Source organism: Scomber japonicus, chromosome 1 (genome assembly GCF_027409825.1).
Source record: "Scomber japonicus isolate fScoJap1 chromosome 1, fScoJap1.pri, whole genome shotgun sequence".
In the NCBI taxonomy this organism is placed as follows: Eukaryota; Metazoa; Chordata; class Actinopteri; order Scombriformes; family Scombridae; genus Scomber; species Scomber japonicus.
In genome coordinates, this window is record NC_070578.1 from 38,686,130 (window position 1) to 38,709,751 (window position 23,622).

Below are 23,622 nucleotides of genomic sequence, written 5' to 3' on the forward strand. Positions count from 1 at the left end.
GAGAAGAAGGAAGGAAAGAAAGGAGGGAGGGAAGAAGGAACGAAGGAAGGAAGGAAGGAAAGGAGGGAATAAGGAAGGAAAGGAAGGAGGAAGGGAAGGAAGGGAGGAAGAAGGTAGGAAGGAAAGGAGGGAGGAAGGTAGGAAGGAAAGGAGGGAAGAAGGAAGGAAAGGATGGAGGAAGGGAAGGAAGGGAGGGAGGAAGAAGGAAGGAAAGGAGGAAGGAAGGAAGGACAAATGAAGGAAGGAAGAAAGGACAGAAGGAGGGAACATTTACCCTAACAGCTGAACTTAGATCTGAGGAAGGAAGGAAGGAAGGAAGGACGGACAGATGAAGGAAGGAAGGAGAGGAAGGAAGGAAGGAAGGACAGAGGAAGGACCCTGGAGGACAACACGAAGGTTAAAGAGTCTGTATCTCCTGGTGCACGTTGTCTGTTTAAGGGTTAAGCTGACTCTAAAAGTATTTTCAGCATGGATCACTTTTTTTTTTTTTTTTTTTTTTTTTTACAATAACCTCATTTTTCCACAGACAGTAAATGTCTGTTTTTTGCTCCTGAGAAAGTTTCATGTTTCAGGTACATAAAACAGAAAACAGGAAGTAGAATAAAGAAGAGAGAAGTTCATGTTGTGTGACTTTATGAGACAGATCTGACAGGAAGAGCTCAGCATTTATGTTAGAGCTTTTTAATGAATCAATACTGTTAACCCTCCTGTTGTCCTCAAGTCAAGGAGGGAAGGGAGGAAGAAGGAAAGGGAAGGAGGAAGGAGGAAGAAGGAATGAAAGGAGGGGGGAGGAAGGGGAAGAAGGAAGGGAGGGAGAGAGGGAAGCAGGAAGGGAGGCAGGAAAGGAAGGAAGGATGGAGGAAAGAAGGAAGGAATGAAAGGAGGGAGGAAGGGAGGCAGGAAAGGAAGGAAGGATGGAGGAAAGAAGGAAGGAAGGAAGGAAGGAATGAAAGGAGGGAGGGAGGGAGGAAGGAAGGGAGCAAGAAGGGAGGAAGGAAGGGGCGGAGTAAGAAGGAAGGAAGGGAGGAATGAAAGGAGAGAGGGAGGAAGGAAGGAAAGAAGGGAGGAAGGCAAGAAGGGAGGGAGGAAGGAAGGAAAGGAAGGAAGGATGGAAGGATGGAGGAAATAAGGAAGGAAGGTGGGAGGGAGAAAGGAAAAGAGGAAGGCAGGAAGAAGGAATGAAAGGAGGGAGGAAGGGAAGAAAGGAAAGAAGGAGGGAGGAAGGGAGGAAAGGAAAGAGGGAGGGAGGAAAGGAAAGAAGGAAGGAGGAAAGGAAAGCAGGAAGGGAGGACAGAAGGAAGGAAGGAAGGAACAGTCAAAACAGACGGGGAGGACGACAGGAAGGTTAAATCATGAAGGTTTTGTCTTTGTGTTTTATGTCCGTGTGTATCAATGTCTCTGTGTGTTTGTCTCTTTATATGTGTGTGTGTGTGTGTGTGTGTGTGTGTGTGTGTGTAACTGTGTGTCTATATGTGTGTGTGTGTGTGTGTGTGTGTGTGTGTGTGTGTGTGTGTGTGTGTGTGTGTGTGTGTGTGTGTGTGTGTGTGTGTGTGTGTTTTGTGTGTGTGTGTGTAACTGTGTGTCTATATGTGTGTGTGTGTGTGTGTGTGTGTGTGTGTGTGTGTGTAACTGTGTGTCTATATGTGTGTGTGTGTGTGTGGGTGTGTGTGTTGCAGACTATAAGCGAGGGTTGGAGGGCAGTATGGGGTAGAGATGGAGAAGCAGGACCAGTGTGCTCTCGGCTATGAGCACAAGGAGAACCTGGCCAAGCCACGAGTCCCAGAAAGGCACAGATACCCCCCCCCCCCCTGTATCCCCCCCCCCTCACCCCCTGCCCCCACCCTAAAACACCCACCTCCCCCATTTCAAAACACCCCCCAAAATACTTCCTCTTAGCTTGATACTCCTTCCTTTTGGCCTGTCCTCCTCCTTAGTAACAGCTGTTTGTTTTCTTTTAAAACCCCCCCCCCGCTGTCAGATACCCCCCCCCCCCTCCCTCTGTCAGATACCCCCCCCCAGAAAAAAATATTATTATTTAATATGACTCAGTTTGCTCCTCTTCATTCCCTGCAGACCTCATGTTTTTGGGGCGAGGTGAAGCAGCATGCAGCCTTCCTTCCTGTAGCATCAGTCATTAAAATAAACTTATTTATTGTATTAAAGCTTTTAAGATTTAACACAACTATTATTATAAATATTAAATATGATTAAATTATAAAATTATAAATATGGATTTATTTATTTATTTATTTTATTCATCACCTCGGCCCTGATTCTGCTGCTGTTTGTAGCCATGAAGCTGATTATGTGCTTCTGCATCTACTCTGCATGATGAAGATGTCCGTACCCTCAGACCTCCTCCTCTTCCTCTTCCTCTTTCTTCTCCACCTCTTCCTCCTCCCTTTTCTTCTCCTCCTCCTCCTCCTCCTCCTCCTCCTCCTCCTCTCTTCTTCCTCTTCTTCTTCCTCCTCTTCCTCATTCTTTTACTCCTCCTCCTCTTTCTTCTCTTCCTCTTCATCCTCCTCTTCCCCATCTCCTTCTTCTTCTTTCTTCACCTTTTCCTCCCTACCTCCTCCTCCTCCTCCTCTTCCCCCTCCTCTTCCTCTTCCTCCCCCACCTCCTCCTCTTCCCCTCCTCTCCACCTCCTCCTCTTATCTTCTCCTCCACTTCCTCACTTCCTCCACTCCTCCACCTCTTCCTCTTCCTCCTCCAACTCTTCCTCTTCCCCCTCTTCCTCCCTCACCTCTTCCCTCCATCTCCTCCTCTTCCCTCCTCCTCCTCCTCTTCCCTCTCCACCTCTTCCTCCTCCAACTCTTCCTCATCCTCTTCATCCTCACCTCCTCCTCCTTCCTCCTCCTTCTTCCCCCACCATCCTCTTCCTCCTCCTCCTCCTCCTCTTCTTCCCCCTCCACCTCTTCCTCCTCCTCCTCTTCTCTCCTCTTCTTCCCCCTCCCTTCCTCTTTCCTTCCTCCTCTTCCTCCCCAACCTCTTCCTCCTCCTCCTCTTACTCCCCCCTCCTCTTCTTTCTTCTCTTCCTCTTCCTCTCCCTCCTCCTCCTCTTTCCTCCTCTTTCTTCTCCTCTCCTCCTCTCCTCCTCCCCTTCCTCCTTCTCCTCCTCCTGTTCCTCCTCTTCCTCCCCACTTCTTCTTCTTCTTCTGCTTCTTCTTCTGCTTCTTCTTCTTCTTCTTCTGCTTCTTAGTCTGCATCTCTTCTTCATTTCTTACCTTCTGCTTTTCTTCTTACTGCTTCTTCTGCTCTTCTTCTTCTTCTTCTTCTTCTCTTCTTTCTTCTTCTTCTTCTTCTTCTGCTTCTTCTTCTTCTGCTTCTTCCCCATCTCCTCCTCCTCTTCCCCCTCCTCTCCTCCTCCTCTCCTACTCTTTCCTCCTCCACCTCTTCCTCCACCTCCTACTCCTCCTCTCCTCCTCCTCCTCCTCCTGCAACCACACGGAGACACACGGCTGAGTTGAGCCAAAATGGCTGCTGACCCTCCTCCTCCCTCCTCTCCTCCAGCATCAAGCATCTGGCTTGTTAACATCGATCCTTTGCATTCAGTCCCTTTTTTTTTAAGTTACTTTTTTTTATTCCTCCTCTTCCTCCTCTTCCTCTCCTCTACAGGTTTGCATGAGCTCATCATCCCATCATCCTCTGACTCCAGCAGCTCCTCTTCTGTTCTTATCATCCAGCTCAGCTTCATCTGAACGGTTACACACCAGAGAGAGAGGGGGAGGAGGGAGGGTGGGGGGAGGGGGGGGAGGGAGGAGGGGAGTTGAGGGGGGGGGTGTATATAATGAATTTAATGTTAGATATAATGATAGTTGCTGCTCTGGTGAAGAAGTTCAGGTGATGCCGGCTGTGGTTGAGCTTTAAAGCTTCCAGTGAAACTTTAATATAACTTTTAATTTCTCTTCTTTATTATCAGATTATTCTAAAGGGTTCGGAGGAAAGTTTGGAGTCCAGAATGACCGAATGGATAAGGTAAGAGTGTGTGTGTGTGTGTGGTGTTTCTGCTCTGTGTGTGTGTCTCTGCTCTGTGTGTGTGTTTCTGCTATGTGTGTGTGTGTGTGTGTGTGTCTGCTCTGTGTGTGTGTCTGCTCTGTGTGTGTCTCTGCTCTGTGAGTGTGTCTCTGCTCTGTGTGTGTGTTTCTGCTCTATCTCTGTATATGTGTGTGTGTGTTTCTGCTCTGTCTGTGTGTGTGTGTTTCTGCTCTGTGTGTGTGTGTGTGTGTGTGGTGTTTCTGCTCTGTCTGTGTGTGTGTGGTGTGTGTGTGTTTCTGCTCTGTCTGTGTGTGTGTGTTTCTGCTCTATCTCTGTATGTGGTGTGTGTCTCTGCTCTGTCTGTGTGTCTCTGCTCTGTCTGTGTGTGTGTGTGTGTGTGTGTGTGTGTGTGTGTTTTCTGCTCTGTCTGTCTGTGTGTGTGTGTTTCTGCTCTGTGTGTGTGTGTGTGTGTGTTTCTGCTCTGTGTGTGTGTGTGTCTCTCTGCTCTGTCTCTGTGTGTGTGTCTCTCTGCTCTGTCTCTGTGTGTGTGTGTGTCTCTCTGCTCTGTCTCTGTGTGTGTGTGTGTCTCTCTGCTCTGTCTCTGTGTGTGTTTCTGCTCTGTCTGTGTGTGTGTGTGTGTGTGTGTGTCTCTGCTCTGTCTCTATGTGTGTGGTGTCTGTGTCTGTGTGTGTGTGTGTGTGTCTGTGTTTCTGCTCTGTCTGTGTGTGTTTTTCTACTCTGTGTGTGTGTGTGTGTGTGTGTCTCCTCCTCATCTTCTTCTCTCTCATTAACAGAGCGCTGGACGTTTGAAGACGTTGAGAAGCCGACCTCATCCTACCAGAAGACCAAACCTGTGGAGGCTGGTACGCAACCCCCCCCCTCCACACACACACACACACACACACACCACACACACACACACACACACCATCCTCTCCCTCTCTCTAACCTCTTTAACTCTTCATCACCAGCCGGCAGCAGCACAGGAAGCATCAAGGCTCGCTTCGAGAACATCGCCAAGCAGAAGGACGAGGAGGACAAGAAGAGAGCGGAGGAGGAGCGAGCTCGCCGGCAGGCCCGAGAGCGGCAGGAGCAGGAGGAGGCGCGCCGTAAGAACGAGGAGCAAGCCAAAAACCCGTCTCCCGTACCCGAGCCCAGTCCCACTCCCAGCCCGACTCCACCGGTCCAGCAGCCGGCCGCCCCAAGTATGAGGTGAGCAAGACCTGACTTCATTTATATCTGGATGGGATGATTTTTACTTTAATTTTTAAGGATGAATGGATGAAAGTGATCAACGAGAAATAAAAAATAACTCCTCAAACCTTCAACATATATATGTGAGCTATGGCTGCTCGATTATGGAAAAATCATAATCACGATTATTAAAACGATTTTTTTTTTTAATTTAGAAACACGATGTAGTGAAATTGACCCCGTCTGTTTTGACTGTTCCTTCTTTCTTCCTTCCCTCCTTCCTCCCTTTCTTCCTTCTTTCCTTCCTTCCCTCCTTCCTCCCTCCCTCCTTTTCTTCCTTCCTCCCTTCCTTCCTTCTTCCCTTCTTCTTTCCTCCCTTTCCTCTTTTTCCCTCCCTCCTTCCTTCCTTCCTTCCTTCCTTCCTTCCTTCCTTCCTTCCTTTCTTCCTTCCTTCCTTCCCTCCCTCCTTCCCTTCCCTCCTTCCTTTCTTCCTTCCTTCCTTCCCTCCTTCCTTTCTTCCTTCCTTCCTTCCCTCTCTCCTTCCTTCTTTCCTTCCTTCCCTCCTTTCCTTCCTTCTTCCTCCCTTCCTCCCTTCCTTCCTTCCTTCCTTTCTTCCTTCCTTCCCTCCCTCCCTCCTTCCTTCCCTCCTTCCTTTCTTCCTTCCTTCCTTCCCTCCTTCCTTTCTTCCTTCCTTCCTTCCCTCTCTCCTTCCCTCCTTTCCTTCCTTCTTCCTCCCTTCCTTCCTTGGACTCGAGGAGGGTTAACACAACACACAGCAGAAAATGTGCAGAGATATTAGAGCTGAGCGAGTTACCATGACGACAGTTCACACATCACTTCCTGGTTTTTAATAATTAGTCAGTAAACTCAGCATCGTCTGACACAGGCTGGAAACTCTGCACTTTTATTTACAGTTAAAACATTTCACCGTGTGTTTCAGCTTCTGTCAAACTAACGGTGGCTGCAGCGACCTTCCTGTCTGAGCTTTTCAAAATAAAACCATTGTTATTGTGCGCTTCTTCTTCTCCTTCTTCTCCTTCTCCTCTTCCTTCTTCTCTTTCTCCTTCTTCTTCTTCTTCTTCTTCTTCTTCTTCCCCCTCCACCTCTTCCTTGTCCTCCTCTTCCTTCTTCTTCTTCTTCTTCTTCTTCTTCCTCTTCTTCTTCTTCTTCTTCTTCTTCATCTTCATCTTCTTCTTCCACCTCTTCCTTGTCCTCCTCTTTCTTCTTCTTCTTCTTCTTCTTCTTCTTCTTCTTCTTCTCATCCTCCTCCCTCTTCTTCTTCTCCCTCTTCTTCTCATCCTCCTCCTCCCTCTTCTTCTTCTTCTTCTTCTTCTTCTTCTTCTTCTTCTTCTTCTTCTTCTTCTTCTTCTTCTTCTTCTTCTTCTTCTTCTTCTTCTTCTTCTTCTTCTTCTTCTTCTTCTTCTTCTTCTTCTTCTGGCTTCAGGATGAAGTTCAAACACACTTTAAGTTTTGTTTCCATGCTTTCACTTATGAAGGAATAAAACTCTGCTGCTGTTAACGTGTTGCCTTTACAGTTTCTTTAGTTTCTCATATATAAAACTTAACTCAACCTTCTTCCTGTTGTGTCATCAGAGCCCAGAGGAAGTGACCCAGGAAGTGACCCGCCAGGAAGCTGCGGAGGAGAACGGAGAGCAGCTGTATGAGCCGGAGCCTCAGAGCCAACCGCAGGAGGAGCTTTACCAAGCGGTTGAGGAGACGGCCGAGGAGACCCCAGCTGCTGCAGGTCGGACCCTCGTTAAGAGTCGGACCCCCGAAACTCATATTACATTTAGAATAATGTTAAACTAGAGTCTTTAACTTTCCTTCCTTCTGTTTGCAGACTCTCAGCAGTACGAGTACGGAGAAGACCTCGGGGTGACGGCCGTAGCGCTCTACGACTATCAAGCAGGTGAGACTCCGTTACTATCTAAGGCAGGGGGTCTAACATGAGGCCCGAGGGCCAGAACAGGACCGCTGAGGGGTCTAAGCAGGCCCAGTTTCATTCCTGTTTTCTTGTTCTTTCATTCTGTCCGTCCCTCTTTTCTTCCTTTCTTCTCTTTCCTTCCTTCCTTCCTTCCTCCCTTTCTTCATTCCTTCTGTCCTTCCCTCTTTTCTTACTTCCTCCCTTCCATCTGTCCTTTCTTCCTTCTATCCTTTCATCTGTCATTCCTTCTATCTGTCCTTCTCTCTTTTCTTCCCTTCCTTCCTTCCTTCCTTCCTTACATCTTTCCTTCCTTCCTTCCTTCCCTCTTTTCCCTCCTTCCTCCCTTTCTTCATCTATCCTTCCTTCCTTCCACCTTTTCTTCCCTCCTTCCTTTGATCTGTCCTTGCTCCCTCTCTTTCCCTCCTTCCATCCCTCCTTCCTTCCTTCGTTCCATTGTTCCATCTGTCATTCCTTCATCCTGCCCTTCTCTTTTCTTCCGTCCCTCCTTCCCTTCTTCCTTCCATCTTTTTAATGGTCTCTGCATTAAAGGCTTCATCACACCAACATTTAATAATCATTTTATTTTTATAGCAGATTTCATAAAAGAAATGCAGCTCAAATAATAACCTTAAAAAACATGAAGGAAATAAGTTTACAGTAAATAAATGAAGAGGTGTCACCAGTTTCATTCCTGTTTTCTTATTCTTTCATCTGTCCTTCCCCCTTTTCTTCCTTCCTTCTGTCCTTCCTCCCATTCTTACTTCTGTCCTTCCTTCCTTCCATCTGTCCTTCCATCCTTCCCTCTTTTCCTTCCTTCCTTTCTTACATTTTTCCTTCCTTCCTTCCTTCTTTCCCCCTTCTTTCCTTTCTTCCCTCCTTCCTTCCTTCCTTCCTTCTTTCCTTCTTTCCTTCCTTCCTTCCTTCCTTCCTTCCATCTTTCCTTCATCCTTCCCTTTCTTCATTCCTTCTGTCCTTCCTTCCTTCCATCTTTCCTCCCTTTCTTACTTCTGTCCTTCCTCCCTTCTATCCTTTCATCTGTCATTCCTTCATCCTGTCCTTCCTTCCTTCCTTCCCTCCTTCCTTCCTTTCTTAAATCTTTCCTTCCTGTCTTCTTTTTGTTCATTCCTTCCTTCCTTATCATCTTCCCTCCTTCCTTCCATCTTTTTAATGGTCCAGCCCTCATCAGATCTCTGCATTAAAGGATTCATCACACCAACATTTATTAATAAGAATAATAATCATTTTATTTTTATAGCAGCTTTAATAAAAGAAATGCAGCTCAAATAATAACTTTAAAAACATGTAGAAAAAAATTCAATTCAAAAAGATTCAGTCACAGAAGCTAAATAAATCTAAGTGTAAATGTGTTTAGTGTAGTTAAAGTTAAACTAGTTTACAGTAAATAAATGAAGAGGTGTCACACTGTGTATAACTCGTCTCTGTAGAGAAACCAGTAGAACCAGTTTCTCTGTTCTCATTGTTTGAACTGACAACAAAACAACAGCTGATCATTAATACGTCACATTTAATACGAGAGGATTTAAAAATACAAAGAATAAAACAACAGGAAGTAGAAGAAGAATTTAAATACATAAGAGACTTAAACTAATAAAACAGTAAAATATATTAAATGAGACACAAAGTTAACCTCCTGGAGTTACCTTTCACTCTTTTTATTGCTCTTCCACCCTCTTTTCCTTCCTTCCTCCCTCCTTCCTTCGTTCCTTCCTCCCTGCTTTCCTCCCTTCTTCCTCCCTTCCTCCTTCCCTCCCTCCTTCCCTCCTTCCTTCTTCCTCCCTTCCTCCCTCCTTTCCTTCCTCCCTCCCTCCCTCCTTTCCTCCCTCCCTCCCTCCTTCCTTCCTTCCTTCTTCCTTGCTCCTTTCCTTCCTTCCTTCTTTCCTCCCTTCTTCCTCCCTCCCTCCTTTCTTCCCTTTCTCCTTTCCTTCCTCCCTTCTGTCCTTCCTTCCTCCCCCTTTCCTTCCTTCCTCCCTCCTTTCCTCCCTTCCTTCCTCCTTCTCTCCTTCCTCCCTCCCTCCCTCCTTTCCTCCCTTCCTTCGTCCCTCCCTCCTTCCTTCCTCCCTCCCTCCTTCCTTCTTTCTTCCCTTCCTTCCTTCCTTTTTCCCTCCTTCCTTCCCTTCCTTCCTTCGTTCCTTCCTCCCTCCCTTCCTTCCTTCCTTCCTCCCTCCCTCCCTCCTTCCCTCCTTCCTTCCTTCCTTCCTCCCTCCCTCCCTCCCTCCCTCCTTTAATTTCTTTGTTTCTTCCTCCTTCATTCCTTCTTTCCTCCTCCCTCCTTCTTTCTTCCTCCTCCCTTCCTTCTTCCTCCCTTCCTTCCTTCCTTCTTTCTCCCTTCATTCCTCCCTTCCTTCCTTCCTTCCTTCTTCCTTCCTTCCTTCCTGCCTTCCCTTCTTTCCTCCCTCCTTTCCTTCCTCCCTTCCTTCCTTCCTTCCTCCCTGCTTTCCTTCCTTCTTTCCTCCCTTCTTCCTCCTTTCCTGCGTTCCTTCCTCCCTCCTTCCCTTCTTTCCTCCCTCCTTTCTTTCCTTCTCCCTCCTTTCCTTCCTCCCTTCTGTCCTTCCTTCTTTCTTCCATTCCTTCCTTCTTCCTCCCTTCCTTCCTCCTGTCCTCCCTCCTTCCCTTCCTCCTTTCCATCCTTCCTTTGTACCTTTCACTCTTTTTATTACTCTTCCTCCCTCTTTTCCTTCCTCCCTCCCTCCTTCCTTCGTTCCTTCCTCCCTGCTTTCCTCCCTTCTTCCTCCCTTCCTCCTTCCCTCCCTCCTTCCCTCCTTCCTTCCTTCCTTCTTCCTTGCTCCTTTCCTTCCTTCCTTCTTTCCTCCCTTCTTCCTCCCTCCCTCCTTTCTTCCCTTTCTCCTTTCCTTCCTCCCTTCTGTCCTTCCTTCCTCCCCCTTTCCTTCCTTCCTCCCTCCTTTCCTCCCTTCCTTCCTCCTTCTCTCCTTCCTCCCTCCCTCCCTCCTTTCCTCCCTTCCTTCGTCCCTCCCTCCTTCCTTCCTCCCTCCCTCCTTCCTTCTTTCTTCCCTTCCTTCCTTCCTTTTTCCCTCCTTCCTTCCCTTCCTTCCTTCGTTCCTTCCTCCCTCCCTTCCTTCCTTCCTTCCTCCCTCCCTCCCTCCTTCCCTCCTTCCTTCCTTCCTTCCTCCCTCCCTCCCTCCCTCCCTCCTTTAATTTCTTTGTTTCTTCCTCCTTCATTCCTTCTTTCCTCCTCCCTCCTTCTTTCTTCCTCCCTCCCTTCCTTCTTCCTCCCTTCCTTCCTTCCTTCTTTCTCCCTTCATTCCTCCCTTCCTTCCTTCCTTCCTTCTTCCTTCCTTCCTTCCTGCCTTCCCTTCTTTCCTCCCTCCTTTCCTTCCTCCCTTCCTTCCTTCCTTCCTCCCTGCTTTCCTTCCTTCTTTCCTCCCTTCTTCCTCCTTTCCTGCGTTCCTTCCTCCCTCCTTCCCTTCTTTCCTCCCTCCTTTCTTTCCTTCTCCCTCCTTTCCTTCCTCCCTTCTGTCCTTCCTTCTTTCTTCCCTTCCTTCCTTCTTCCTCCCTTCCTTCCTCCTGTCCTCCCTCCTTCCCTTCCTCCTTTCCATCCTTCCTTTGTTCCTTCCTTCCTCCTGTCCTTCCTTCCTTCTTCCTCCCTTCCTTCCTCCTGTCCTTCCTTCTTCCTCCCTCCTTTCCTTCCATCCTTCCTCCCTTCCTTCCTTCCTCCCTTGACTCGAGGACAACAGGAGGGTTAAGAAATTAAAAATCTAAAGACGATATCTATAAATTATCATGATATTGATATAATATTAATTTATTGCCCAGACATAATCAGTCATAACTCCTTAAAACTGTAAAGAGGCCGAAGAGATGATACGACCGGTTTGATGAAGTCCTGCAGTCCAAAAATAAAAAACATTAAAATAAGAGAAATACAAAGTAAAGCAGCATTAATGAAGTTAGACTTAAACATCTAATTAAACCAAACGGATGTTAAACTGAGCAGTGATACAGTAACACACAGAGATCAGCTGTTTAATGATTGAAGAACTCTTTATTTAGTCTTTTTGTTGTTTTAGGACTCTTCGGCTCCTTCAGGTTTAAAATTAACCTTTCTTTTTGTGCAGCAGCCAAAATGTCTCTGATAGATTAACTTAGTTTGAGCAGGAAATGAAATGCAAATAAGTTGAACAGTAACTTCCTGATGAGACTGAACACTAACACAGTCTCAGAGTCTCTCTGACTTCACTCTGAAAACTTTATGAAGTTAACTTTACTTTAAGATTTGATTCACTTTAAGTTTACGTCTTCACTGCATCTAGAAACCTGATAAAATAAATAACGTAAAATATCAGAAAATAGGCAAAAAATCACTTTATAATCTCTCATAGTGATATTTTAGACATATTTTATATCTTATTTTATTATCAGAAAACAAAGAATCTTCATATTTAAGATGATTGAACAACTGAATGTTAGGTTTGTTCTGCTTGATAAAAATATTAATAGAGTAATAATCATTTTATTTATATAACAGCTTTCATATATAAAATGCAGAGTGTCTTACAGTTGATCTAATAAACTAAAAGCAGACAAGTACAGCAAGTAAAATTCAACAGCGCAGGTTAAAAAAACATCATTAAAACAAATAAAAAGAAACTAAAATTAAATTTAAGACAAGATAAAAAAAACACAAAGTAAAAGTTTTGTGGTAAAGATTTGTTCTTTTTTTCACATTATTAAATTATATAGTATCTTTCATACATAACGTTCGGCTCAAACTGTAAAATTCAAGAGCGTGAATGAAAAAAGAAACATGAAATCAAATACGAGATAAAAAATTAAATAAAATAAAACATCAGATTAACTAAAAAGCTTTTGCAGTAAAAGTTTTGTCTTAACTTTTTTTCTGAATAAAGTTTTCACGCTGTCTTCTCTTTTTTTGTTTTTCCAGCCGGCGACGACGAGATCTCCTTCGACCCCGATGACATCATCACCAACATCGAGATGATCGACGAGGGCTGGTGGAGGGGCGTGTGCAGAGGCGCCTACGGCCTTTTCCCAGCCAATTACGTCGAGGTCCGGCAGTGATGTCATCGCTCCGAGACGACGAAGCAGAAGAAGAAGAAGAAGAAGAACGATGAGAACCGAGCTTTTCCTTTTTCCTCCCTTCCTTCCTTCCTTCTTTCCTTCACACTTTTGGGTCTTTCCTCTCTCTTTCACCTCCATCCATCCTTCCTTCCTTCCTTCCTTCCTTCCTGCAGCTGTTTCCTTTCTTCCTCTCCTCCGTGCAGCAGCGAGGATGAAGAGAATATAAAGAGCTCATCAAGAGAAAGAAAAAAAATCATCCTGTAACTTTTTTTTTTTTTTTTTGAAGCTCTTTTTCTTTTTTTCCTTTTTTTTTTTTAAATCCAGATGTTTGTATTAAAAAGTTCAGCTTCACAGAATCAGGTGTTACTTTTATTATTTTTGCTTATTCAACACATTAAAGACCAGAGTAGTGACAGAAACGAGCTCTTACTGATTTTAAAAAGTGGAACAAACAGAATTATTAAGGATTATAATTTTTTATGTATATTAATTAAAAAGCTGTTTTCTGTCCTCGACTTCGACAAACGGACCAAAAAGCTGATTTAACTCCATCTATTATTATTTTAGTAGCTTCTTCTTCTTTGGTCTCTGTGTTAAAGTCTGCTGTGCGGCTCAGGAGGAGTTCAAACCCTCGACCAAACGAAGCTTTTCTTTTTTTTTAATCTCTTTTAACTCTCGCTGGAAAAAAGAAAAATATAAGCAGTGCAAAAAAAATCGATAAAAGAGGTTTTCCCGCCTTTTTTTCCCGCCTTTTTTTTCTCCCGCCTTTTTTTTCCCCGCCTTTTTTTTTTTTTTTTTTTTTTTTTTTAAACTGATGATATTCAGAAACACACACACTACGGCTTCCATAGTATTATTTTTAAAAAGTCATTGATGCTTTGAATCATGTACAGAGAAAAAGAGAAAGATCATCACTTATTGATGCTAATGATGAGAAATAATTAAGAAGAAGAATTGAAAATCATTATTTTTGTTTCCTGTCGCTATGTGCGTGTGTGAGTGTGAGTGTGAGAGTGAGAGTGTGTGTTTTGGGGATGAGGTGTGTGTGTGTGTGTGTGTGTTTAGAAATATATAATCGAGCTGTTTAAGGGAAGATTTTGGTGTATTCTCCAAAAAAAAAACTAAAAAAAAGCAACAAAAATTAAAAAAAAGAAAAGCACTAATTATGTCAAACGGCCGGCGGCTTTAACGAGCTGCTGATTGGTTGATATGGCGATAGTGTAGCTTCATCGGGTAAGTGTGTGTGTGTGTGTGTGTGTGTGTGTGAGAGAGAGAGGGCTTTCAGTTAATTCATCTTTGGGGTTTTTATATTATTAATAATAATAAAAATGATGATAATAATAAAAAAAGTGACCTTTTTGAAAAGCATTATTTTTATCTGTACCTCTGTTTGCTTGAGTCACATCATTACCTGCTTGTTCTTTTTTTTTAGTTTCAATAAATAAAATATGAACGATACCATGAGTCTGATTGGTTCATTATAACGAAAGACGGAAGGAGGGAGGGGGAAAAGGAAGGAGGGAGGGAGAAAGGAAAGAAGGAAGGAAGGGGGATGGAGGAAGGATGGATGGAAGAAGGAAGGACAGGAGGGAGGGAGGAAGGAAGGAAGGGAAGGAAGGAAGGAGGGAGGGAGGAAGAACGAAGGAAAGGAGGGAAGGACAGGAGGGAGGGAAGAAGGATGGATGGAAGTGAGGAAGGAAGGGAGGAATGAAAGAAGGAGGGAGGGAGGTAGAAAGGAAAAGGAAAGAGGGAAGGAAGGAGGGAGAAAGGAAGAAGGGGGATGGAAGGGAGGAAGAAACGAAGGACGGAGGAGAGAAGGAAGGAGGGAGAAAGGAAAAGGGAGGAAGGAAGGATGGAAGGACGGAGGAAGGAAGGAGGGAGGGAGGAAGGAAGGAAGGAGGGAGAAAGGAAAAGGATGGAAGGAAGGAAGGACAGGAGGGAGGAAGGAAGGACAGGAGGGAGGGAGGGAGGAAGGAAGGACAGGAGGGAGGAAGGAAGGAAAGGAGAAGGGAGGGAGGGAGGAAGGATGGAAGAAGGAGGAAGGAAGAACGGAGGAAAGGAGGGAAGGAAGAAAGTGAATTCATCTTTGGGGTTTTTATATTATTAATAATAATAAAAATGATGATAATAATAAAAAAAAGTGACCTTTTTGAAAAGCATTATTTTTATCTGTACCTCTGTTTGCTTGAGTCACATCATTACCTGCTTGTTCTTTTTTTTTAGTTTCAATAAATAAAATATGAACGATACCATGATTCTGATTGGTTCATTATAACCCTCCTGTTGTCCTGGAGGGAGGGAGGGAGGATGGAGGGAAGGAGGAAGGAAGTATGGAGGAGAGAAGGAAGGATGAAAGGGAGAACGGGAGGGAAGAAAGAAAGAAATGAAAGGGAGGACGGGAGGAACAAAAGAAGGAAGGAGGGAGGGAGAAAGGAATGAAGAAAGGCTGGTGGAGGATGGAAAGAGGGAGGGAGAAAGGAAGGATGGAGGAGAGAAGGAAGGTAGGAGGGAGGGCGAAAGGAAGGATGGAGGAGTGAAGGAAGGTAGGGAGGGAGGAAAGAAGGGAGAGGGAGGAAGAACGAAGGAGGGAGGAAGAAAGGAGGAAGAAGGAAGGAGGATGAAAAGGAAGACAGGAAGGATGGAGGAGAGAAGGAAGGAAGGCAGGAGAGAGGGAGGAGAGAAGGAAGGAAGGAGGGAGAAAGAACGAAGGAAAGGAGGGAGTAAGGAAGGATGGAAGTACGAAGGAAGGAAGGAAGGGAGAAGGAAGGATGGAAAGGAAGGACGGAGGAGAGAAGGAAGGAAAGGAGGGAAGGAAGAAAGTTAATTCATCTTTGGGGGTTTTATATTATTAATAATAGTAAAAATGAGGAAAGGAAAGGAAGGGCGGACAGGAAAGAAGGAAGGATGGATGGAAGGGAGGAAGAAGGGAGGAGGGATGGAAGGGATGGAGGAAGAAAGGACAGAGGAAAATAGGAAAGAAAGAAAAGGAGGGAGGGAGGAAGAATGAAGGAAAGGAGGGAGCAATGATTAGAAATGCAGTGAGTGTGTTTTATATTAAACTCATCAGCGCCCTCTGGTGGACAAAACTATATTACAGTTTCTCTTTCATGTGTCTTTTTCACTCCAGTTTGTTTCTGCTGCAAAATCCACACAACTCAAACCTCAGCATGAATCTGCTCTGATTGCACAAACATCCCATAATATGTGTGTTATCTAAAATATGTAAAAGTCACAGTTACAGATGTTAGACTCTACAGATCAAATCAACACGACATACATATAATATAATATATACTGCTTTTTGCTTTTGCTTCCTTCATTCCTTCCTCTTTTCCTCCTTCCTTCCTCCCGTCCTCCCTCCCACCTTACTCCTTTCCTTCTTTCCAACCTGCCTGCCTTCCTTCCTTCCTTCCTTCCTCTTTTCCTCCTTTCCTTCATTCCTTCCTCCCTCCCTCCCTCCTTACTCCTTTCCTTCCTGCCTTCCTTCATTCCTTCTTCTTTTCCTCCTTACTCCTTTCCTTCTTTCCTTCCTCATCCCTTCCTCCTGTCCTTCCTTGACCTGAGCCCAACAGGAGTGTTAAAAGAAGATCTTGGTCTCATATGAACACACGGACACAGACAGACTGAGAAGGATACAACAGTAGTGCAATATTATATTTATTTCTTACAGTGAATTTTGGTTGCCATACAAGAAGTCTTGAGGATTTGAGGAGGGGTTTTGGGTTGGGTTGGGGGGGGCAAAAGGGGGGAGGGGGGGGCAAAGGGGGGAGAAAGGACGAGTGCAGTTACAGGAAAATTCTCTCTCTTTTTCATTTCAGTAATTAGTTTTTGACTCTATGATGATTTTTAGTAGCACAAAATTACAGCAACATAGAAAACATGAACACAAGAAGAAGTCTTTTTTTTTTTTTTTTTTCTTGCACAAATTACTGAAAAAAACATCTTAGCCTCTAAAATGAAGACTTAATCAAAGAATAAAATCTATTAATGAAAAAATAATAAATTAATTAATTAATTAAGAAAGAAAGAAAGGAAAGAAATAAAATAAAATAAAACAGTTTTTTTACCCCCAATAAAAATGTTGGACGATGATAAATGTGGGAGTAGTGTTTAGAAAATAATTAGGGTGAGGTGTGTTGGTGTATGGGTGTATGGGTGGGTGGGGTGGGGTGGTGGTGGGGGGGTTGGAGGGGGGGTTTGTGAGCCACGCCTGTCCTAAACAAGGCCTGGTGATGCTCGTTTAAAGTTTCCTACTAACATCTACTCAGCTCTACATTTCCACAGAGAAAACTGCTCTTTTTGGTGGATTTCTGTATGATTACATATATATATATATAGGTTTCATATAGTTTCCTACCAAAGATGGCCTGCAGATATATATATATGTATTTATTTATTCATTTTTTTATATTAAATTTACAGATTTTTGCTGTTTTTTATACACACGTTGCACACTTTAGACTCAGAAAGGGTCAGAAGATGAGAGATTTTTTTTTTAGTTTTCCCCCTTTAGTTGTCACTCGATTGGCCAAAAAATATCTTAAAAATCTACCACTGCAGTAGAGAGTGTATCTAGGCAACACTTCATTAAAAAACTAGGGCTGTCAAACGATTAATTTTTAATCGAGATTAATCGCAGAATTTCCATAGTTAATCGTAATTAATGTCGTTTTGAATTGCATGTTTAAAATCCTGTTATTTTCCATTTGAAGGCAGTTTTAAGCCCATAATGTAAAGCATTTCTTACCAGAGTGTCTTAACTGGGAATCAATCACGGCTCTGCTGCGACTCCCACACTCCAAAATGGTCCTTTGGTGGAGCTGAGGCTGGCTTGGCTGCACCTGGGTGTTTAGCGTGGAGGTGCTAACTCAAACTCCACGTACTCCGGTGGTAGTTAAACTCCGTTTGACACAGGTTGCATTTTACTTTTGACTTGTCAACTGAAGCGTCTGGAAGTGTTTTAAAGTTAAACAAGCCGTTCAAAAGTCCAGTAGCTCTCTTACTTTCCATCAGCGCGGTAGGTTTACTGCAGGAGGCCACTTCAAAGCATAGCGCTACAGCTAGAGGAGCCGTCTACGGGGGAGTAGAAGGGACAAAAAGGCTTGCAACATTAAAATGCGATTAAAAGAAATTAACGCTGACAGCCCTATTAAAAAAAACATGTGATATCGCGTCATGATATGTAACTTTTTTTTTTTTTTTTTTCAAATGGGAAAAAATAAAAAACACAACCAAGGAGATTTCATTCAGAATAAATATTGCTTCTTACGTAACCCACAAGTCTAATAATAATAATAATATCCACGTTTCTTTTTATTTTTAAATCTATATATATATATAAGTGTTTCTGTTTTTTAATAGTTTTTTTTGGCAATCCACGCGTCAAGTTGTTCAGATAACCTCTATAAAATTTTTCGTAGAACTCTATACAAATCTTTAAAAATACTGTGCTTTTCTACCCGACCCCCCCACCCCCACCCGCCTCCCCTCCCCTTTTACGTCGCTGTGTAGTTTTTAAAATAAGTTACATGTTCAAACAGGAACAGGATTATAGCAGCATTGTCCCGTGCCAGCCTCCGTTTACAGCTAAATGTTCACAGAACACACAGCTAGTTGTTTGTTTCGTTTGTCTCCTTTAAAGGAAAAAAGAAAGAAAGAAAGAAAGAAAGAAAAAAAAAAGATTAAAAAAGAAGCTTCGGCTTTCGTTGAGCCGCCGTGGAGTTTGATATGAAACCAAAACTTTCCTCCTTTAAACTATCGTTGGGTTCTGTCGAGCACATATCCAAAAAACTTGCTCTGAAAGACACGACTGAGTATTAGGAACACATGAGGGAAAAAAATAAAACATTTCCGCAACGAGATTAAACTAGAAATGTTGATTTTAATGTCAGTGTGTCGACATTTAATTTACATACTGCTCATATTCTGGCATTTCACAATATCGCCTCATATCTGCAGAGAGAGTGCATTCTTGAGTTTTTATGCTTTTTGTTGATGGAGAAAAACACATTAAATAGGCCATAAATGTATTTCTAAAGCTATAGCTGAGTTAGCTGCGAAGTTACCTGCCAAGCTAGCAGCTGAGTTAGCCACCAGGCTAGGAGCTGAGCTAGCAACAGAAAGCTCTCAGACGTGGCGTCCATATTTCTAAAAAAGGTGTAAAAAACATTTCAACCATTTAGATTTGAATTGTGGAGCTAGCTACTACTACTACAGTCTTACTACTACAGAGTTAGCCGCCAAGCTAGCAGCCGAGTTAGCCGCTAAGCTAGCAGCCGAGTTAGCCGCGGAGCTACCAGCTGAGTTAGCAGCAGAAAGCTCTCAGACGTAGCGTCCATGTTTCTGGTAGAGGTGGTGACTTTGATTGACAGGTGACACTTGGTAGGGGGCGGGGCTTCCGCGGACTCGGTGGCCACGCCCACAGCGTTTGGTAGCAGATAAAGAGATTTTTACACAACTTTGAAGCCTAATTTCATATATTTGGTGATTTTTTAAATCATTCAAATTTGGCAGGGTGGTTAACAACACACTTTTCTGTGGTATGTCAAACTCAGAACACATATTTATTCTGACTTTACACAGACTTTAACAATCAAGCTAAAACAAAAGTTATTAGGTTGTGTTTTCTTGCCTTAAGTATAACACTCATGGGTCAGACTAGACCCTGAACAGTATGTAAGGGTTAAGTCAAGAGATTAAACTTGACATATCGACAATACAGCTGGCATGTCAAGTCAACTTTATTCTCAACAGTATAACTCCTCTGTAACCAATGATATTCTTGCATCTGCTCGGTTCCAGCTATTTCAGTTTGTAAGAATGAAGCCGCTTCCTCCAAATTTGTCTGATTTATCCTTCTGAAAAAACAGTTTTTGGTGCAACCTCTTCAACACTGTCACACTTATGATAACATTGTGTTTCTGCGCTAAAAGAGCGAGAATTTCTTTGTTGCTAAAACCGGTTCTGACGTACAGTTTTACCAATTCATCTACACTCAAGGCATTTTCGTGAGCCAACTGATTGCGTCTGAGGCTTCACTGACTGGATTCAGCATCTGAGGAACGACTGAGCTCTCTCCTACTTCTGTCGAGAATAAAGTCGACACGACACGCCAACTTCATTGTTGAAATTTCGACTTTAATATCGATTTAAATGTCGACACGCTGAGATTAAAGTCGGCATGATATTTCAACTTTAAACTCATCGCTGAAAAAACAAAATTTTCCCCTCATGTGGCTCCAATACTCCGTCGTAGAATCTGCTCTTGAGATAAAACAGCAGCTCTCTTTTATTATTTCTCTATAGAGCCATAAAACCGATGAAGAGGGGCAGGTTAGTGGAGGGAGGGGGGGTGGTTAAGGGGGGTTTAGGGTTAGGGTTAGGGTTGGGGGGTGGGGTGAGCTATTTAAGGCATCCTCTTTAGGATGATGGGGGTGAATGAGACCAACGGTCATCAGGTCAGCTCTGGCAACTATAAAGGAACCTTCATATAATTTCTTTTTTTTTTATGATTTTTTACTCTAAACCTTTTTAATAGAGCTATACATATACTCAAATAGACATTTTTTAAAATCCTGTTAAACACTCTTATATACACGTTTCAACACATATACTTCTACTTCTGACCAGCCTGAATCATCGCTAGCAAACACATACATTGTTCCAGCTTTAATAATAAATGCTGATTTAGATTAAAATTATTATTGGACCCTATTAACAAAACTCTCGTCTCGTCTGCGGTGACGCCAGATGAGAAAATGGGACTGAGCAGCTTATCCAGAACTCAAGTTCATCTGCCGCAGGTCAGAAAATGATTTCTATCCCTTTTTCTAATCTCACACAAGGCTCACGCTCATGAACATCTGCCGGCTTTGTCAGGTTTTTTTTTCTTTTTTATCTGTCTCTCTCTCTCTCTGGTTATTTCTTTGCACAGAGGTCAGAGGTCAGAGGAGAAGGCGTGTGGAGCCACAGATTCTCCATCTGCTCTCGAAAGAGTCGGTGAACGAGTTCAGCCGACTCCACGAATCAATCTATCGCCCTGCTGGAGTAGAGGAGAGGAGAACGGGGTCGACGGTCACACTCTTTACTTTCCTTTGGATTCCTTATAAAGGTCGTCCTTTTGACTGTTCCTTCCTTCCTTCCTTCCTCCCTTTCTTTAATTTTTCCTTCGTTCTTCCCCTCCTTCCATACTTCTTTCCTCACTACCTTCCATCCTCCCTTCCCTCCTCCCTCCCTACTCCTTTCCTTCACCCCTTCTTTCCTCCCTCCCTGCTCCATTCCTGCCTTCCTTCTCTCCTCACATCCTTCCTTCCTCCTTACTCCTTTCCTTCCTTCCTTCATCCCTTCCTTCTCTCCTTACGTCCTTCCTCCCTCCTTACTCCTTTCCTTCCTTCCTTCATCCCTTCCTTCTCTCCTTACGTCCTTCCTCCCTCCCTCCTTACTCCTTTCCTTCCTTCCTCCCTCCCTACTCCTTTCCTTCCTTCCTTCCTCCCTACTCCTTTTACTTCCTTCCTTCCTCCCTCCGTCCCTCCTTACTCTTTTCCTTCGTTCCTTCATCCCTTCCTTCTCTCCTTACGTCCTTCCTCCCTCCCTCCTTACTCCTTTCCTTCCTCCCCCCTCCCTCCTTACTCCTTTCCTTCATTCCTTCCTTCCTTCTTGACCTGAGGACAACAGGAGGGTTAAAAGGTTTGAACTGTTAAATATGTCTTGTACACTATTGAGTCTTTTCCTGCTTTTAAAAGCAGCATTACAGTAAAATGATGTAATGACTCTTCTAGCTGTTATATTATTTATCTTTTATCCACTTTGTCTTTATATAAAAATTACTGATGATTATTTATCAAAAATCTCATTGTGTAAATATTTTGTGAAAGCACCAAAAGTCATAACTATAATATTGTTATGATATCGATATGTTGAGGTATTTGGTTTAATATATATTGTGATCTTTTCACTTAATGTAAAAGTGTTTTACTCCAGAAATGAACTCAGTAGTAACATCTCACCTACATTTAGAAACTTTCAGGACCAACCAGGGTTATTATAGTTCATTAAACTAAAACTAGCAGTGAAAAAACTACAATGAATGATTCAAAACTAACATTTAACCTCAGTATCATTATTTCAGTTATTTCATCCTTTACAGCTTCTACTAATCAAGACGTTCCTCTTAATACCAACCAGGAAGTAACTTAGAGCTGCATTCTATCAAAAGGCCACCAGGGGGCGACCGTCTCTATACAAGTCAATGGAGAATTCACCATTCAACTTCTCACTTGATTTCTAACCTCAGTAAACGTTTTCAAAATGTGTTTATGGTCTCAATCGCTAGTTTAAAGCCTTCTTCAATGCAGTATGATGTTCATTTGGGACATTTTGGCCTCCCTGATTTTATATGTGACGATAAAGCAGGGTATGCATTAGGGCGTGGCTACGTCCTGATTGACAGGTTGATTGACCAATGTCCTCCAGATCCAGCCCTCGTAACCATAGCAACCTCCCCACTCTGTCCCCATGGCCCCGCCTCATGCCCATATAAGTAGAATCCGTGTTTTTATTTTTCCCAGCATGCACCTGAAATTTTCAAGATGGCGCTGCCTAGATTAGAAACTATTGGCTTCCGAGCAGCAGTCCACAAACCAATGGGTGACGTCACAGATGTTACGTCCATTTCTTGTTAAACTCACTAAAACTAAACTATAATAACCCTGGTGGTACCCAACATATTTTTTAACAGCGCCCTCTATTGACCAAGATCAGTACTGAATGTGACAACCAACCCCGTTCTCCTCTGCTATCCACTAGAAGAAGATTTTATTTATTATTAATTATTTATCTTTAAAGACAAATAGTTTAACTTCTGTGAGGGAAACTTTGTTATCTTCAGTCTAAAAGCTGTTTCTGACTTCCTGAAGGACTTCCTGTTGTTCTTCTAGAGCAGGAAAGTCCAGACTGTTCATGTAGCTGCAGGTTTATATTCAAACCAATCAGATCCACTCATTTAGTCAGCTGATCTCCTTCTGGCAGCTGATTGGCTGAATCATTTTGCTCCTGATGACACATTATGACCTGATAATGTAATAAAATAAACCTCATCACTCTTTTTACTTCTTTCTTTCTTTCAGTCATTCTTTCTTTCAGTTTTCATCCTTTCTTTCTTTCTCTGTTTCTTTCAGTTGTCGTTCTTTTCTTTCTTTCTTTCAGTCATCATTCTTTTCTTTCTTTCTTTTTCTTTCTTTCAGTAGTCATCCTTTCTTTCTTTCTTTCTTTTAGTAGTCATCCTTTCTTTCTTTATTTCTTTTAGTAGTCATCCTTTCTTTCTTTCAGTAGTCATTCTCTTTTCTTTCTTTCTTATAGTTGTCATCCTTTCTTTCTTTAATTTTCAGCAGTCATTCTTTTCTCTTTCTTTCAGTAGTCATCCTTTTCTTTCTTTCTTTTATCTTTCAGTAGTCATTCTTTCTTTCAGTAGTCATCCTTTTCTTTCTTTCTTTCAGTAGTCATCCTTTTCTTTCTTTCTTTCAGTAGTCATCCTTTCTTTCTTTCTTTCTTTTATCTTTCAGTAGTCATTCTTTCTTTCTTTCTTTCTTTCTTTCAGTAGTCATCCTTTCTTTCTTTCAGTAGTCATCCTTTTCTTTCTTTCTTTCAGTAGTCATCCTTTCTTTCTTTCTTTCAGTAGTCATCCTTTCTTTCTTTCTTTCTTTTATCTTTCAGTAGTCATTCTTTCTTTCTTTCTTTCTTTCTTTCAGTAGTCATCCCTTTCTTTCTTTCTTTCTTTCAGTAGTCTTTCTTTCTTTCAGTAGTCATCCTTTTCTTTCTTTCTTTCCTTCAGTAGTCATTCTTTCTTTCTTTCTCTTTCTTTCTTTCAGTAGTCATTCTTTCTTTCTTTCTTTCTTTCAGTAGTCATCCTTTCTTTATTTCTTTCTTTCAGTAGTCATCCTTTCTTTCTTTCAGTAGTCATCCTTCCTTTCTTTCAGTAGTCATCCTTGCTTTCTTTCTTTAAGTAGTTATTCTTTTCTTTTTTTCTTTCAGTAGTCATCCTTTCTTTCTTTCTTTCAGTAGTCATTCTTTCTTTCTTTCTTTCAGTAGTCATCCTTTCTTTCTTTCAGTAGTCATTCTTTCTTTCTTTCTTTCAGTAGTCATCATTTTCTTTCTTTCTTTCAGTAGTCATCCTTTCTTTCAGTAGTCATCCTTTTCTTTCTTACTTTCTTTCTTTCAGTAGTCATCCTTTTCTTTCTTTCTTTTATCTTTCAGTAGTCATCCTTTCTTTCTTAGTTTCTTTCTTTCTTTTATCTTTCAGTAGTCATCCTTTCTTTCTTAGTTTCTTTCTTTCTTTTATCTTTCAGTAGTCATCCTTTCTTTCTTTCAGTAGTCATCCTTTTCTTTCTTTCTTTCTTTCTTTCTTTAAGTAGTCATTCTTTATTTCTTTCTTTCAGGAGTCATCCTTTCTTTCTTTCAGTAGTCATTCTTTCTTT

The 23,622-nt window shown here is 42.7% G+C and overlaps 1 protein-coding gene across 1 annotated transcript in view; it reads left to right on the top strand.

The window, feature by feature from the left end:
* LOC128366614 (src substrate cortactin-like) overlaps positions 1-13,604 on the top strand; it is a 26,029-nt gene extending 12,425 nt beyond the window's left edge. Inside the window, 9 exon segments of the mRNA XM_053327380.1 lie at positions 1,685-1,770; positions 1,772-1,787; positions 3,920-3,975; positions 4,772-4,838; positions 4,947-5,187; positions 6,763-6,772; positions 6,775-6,913; positions 7,010-7,078; positions 12,015-13,604. Coding sequence (XP_053183355.1) covers positions 1,685-1,770; positions 1,772-1,787; positions 3,920-3,975; positions 4,772-4,838; positions 4,947-5,187; positions 6,763-6,772; positions 6,775-6,913; positions 7,010-7,078; positions 12,015-12,151 — 821 coding nt within the window. The 3' untranslated portion in view covers positions 12,152-13,604.
* Positions 13,605-23,622: the final 10,018 nt, after the last annotated feature.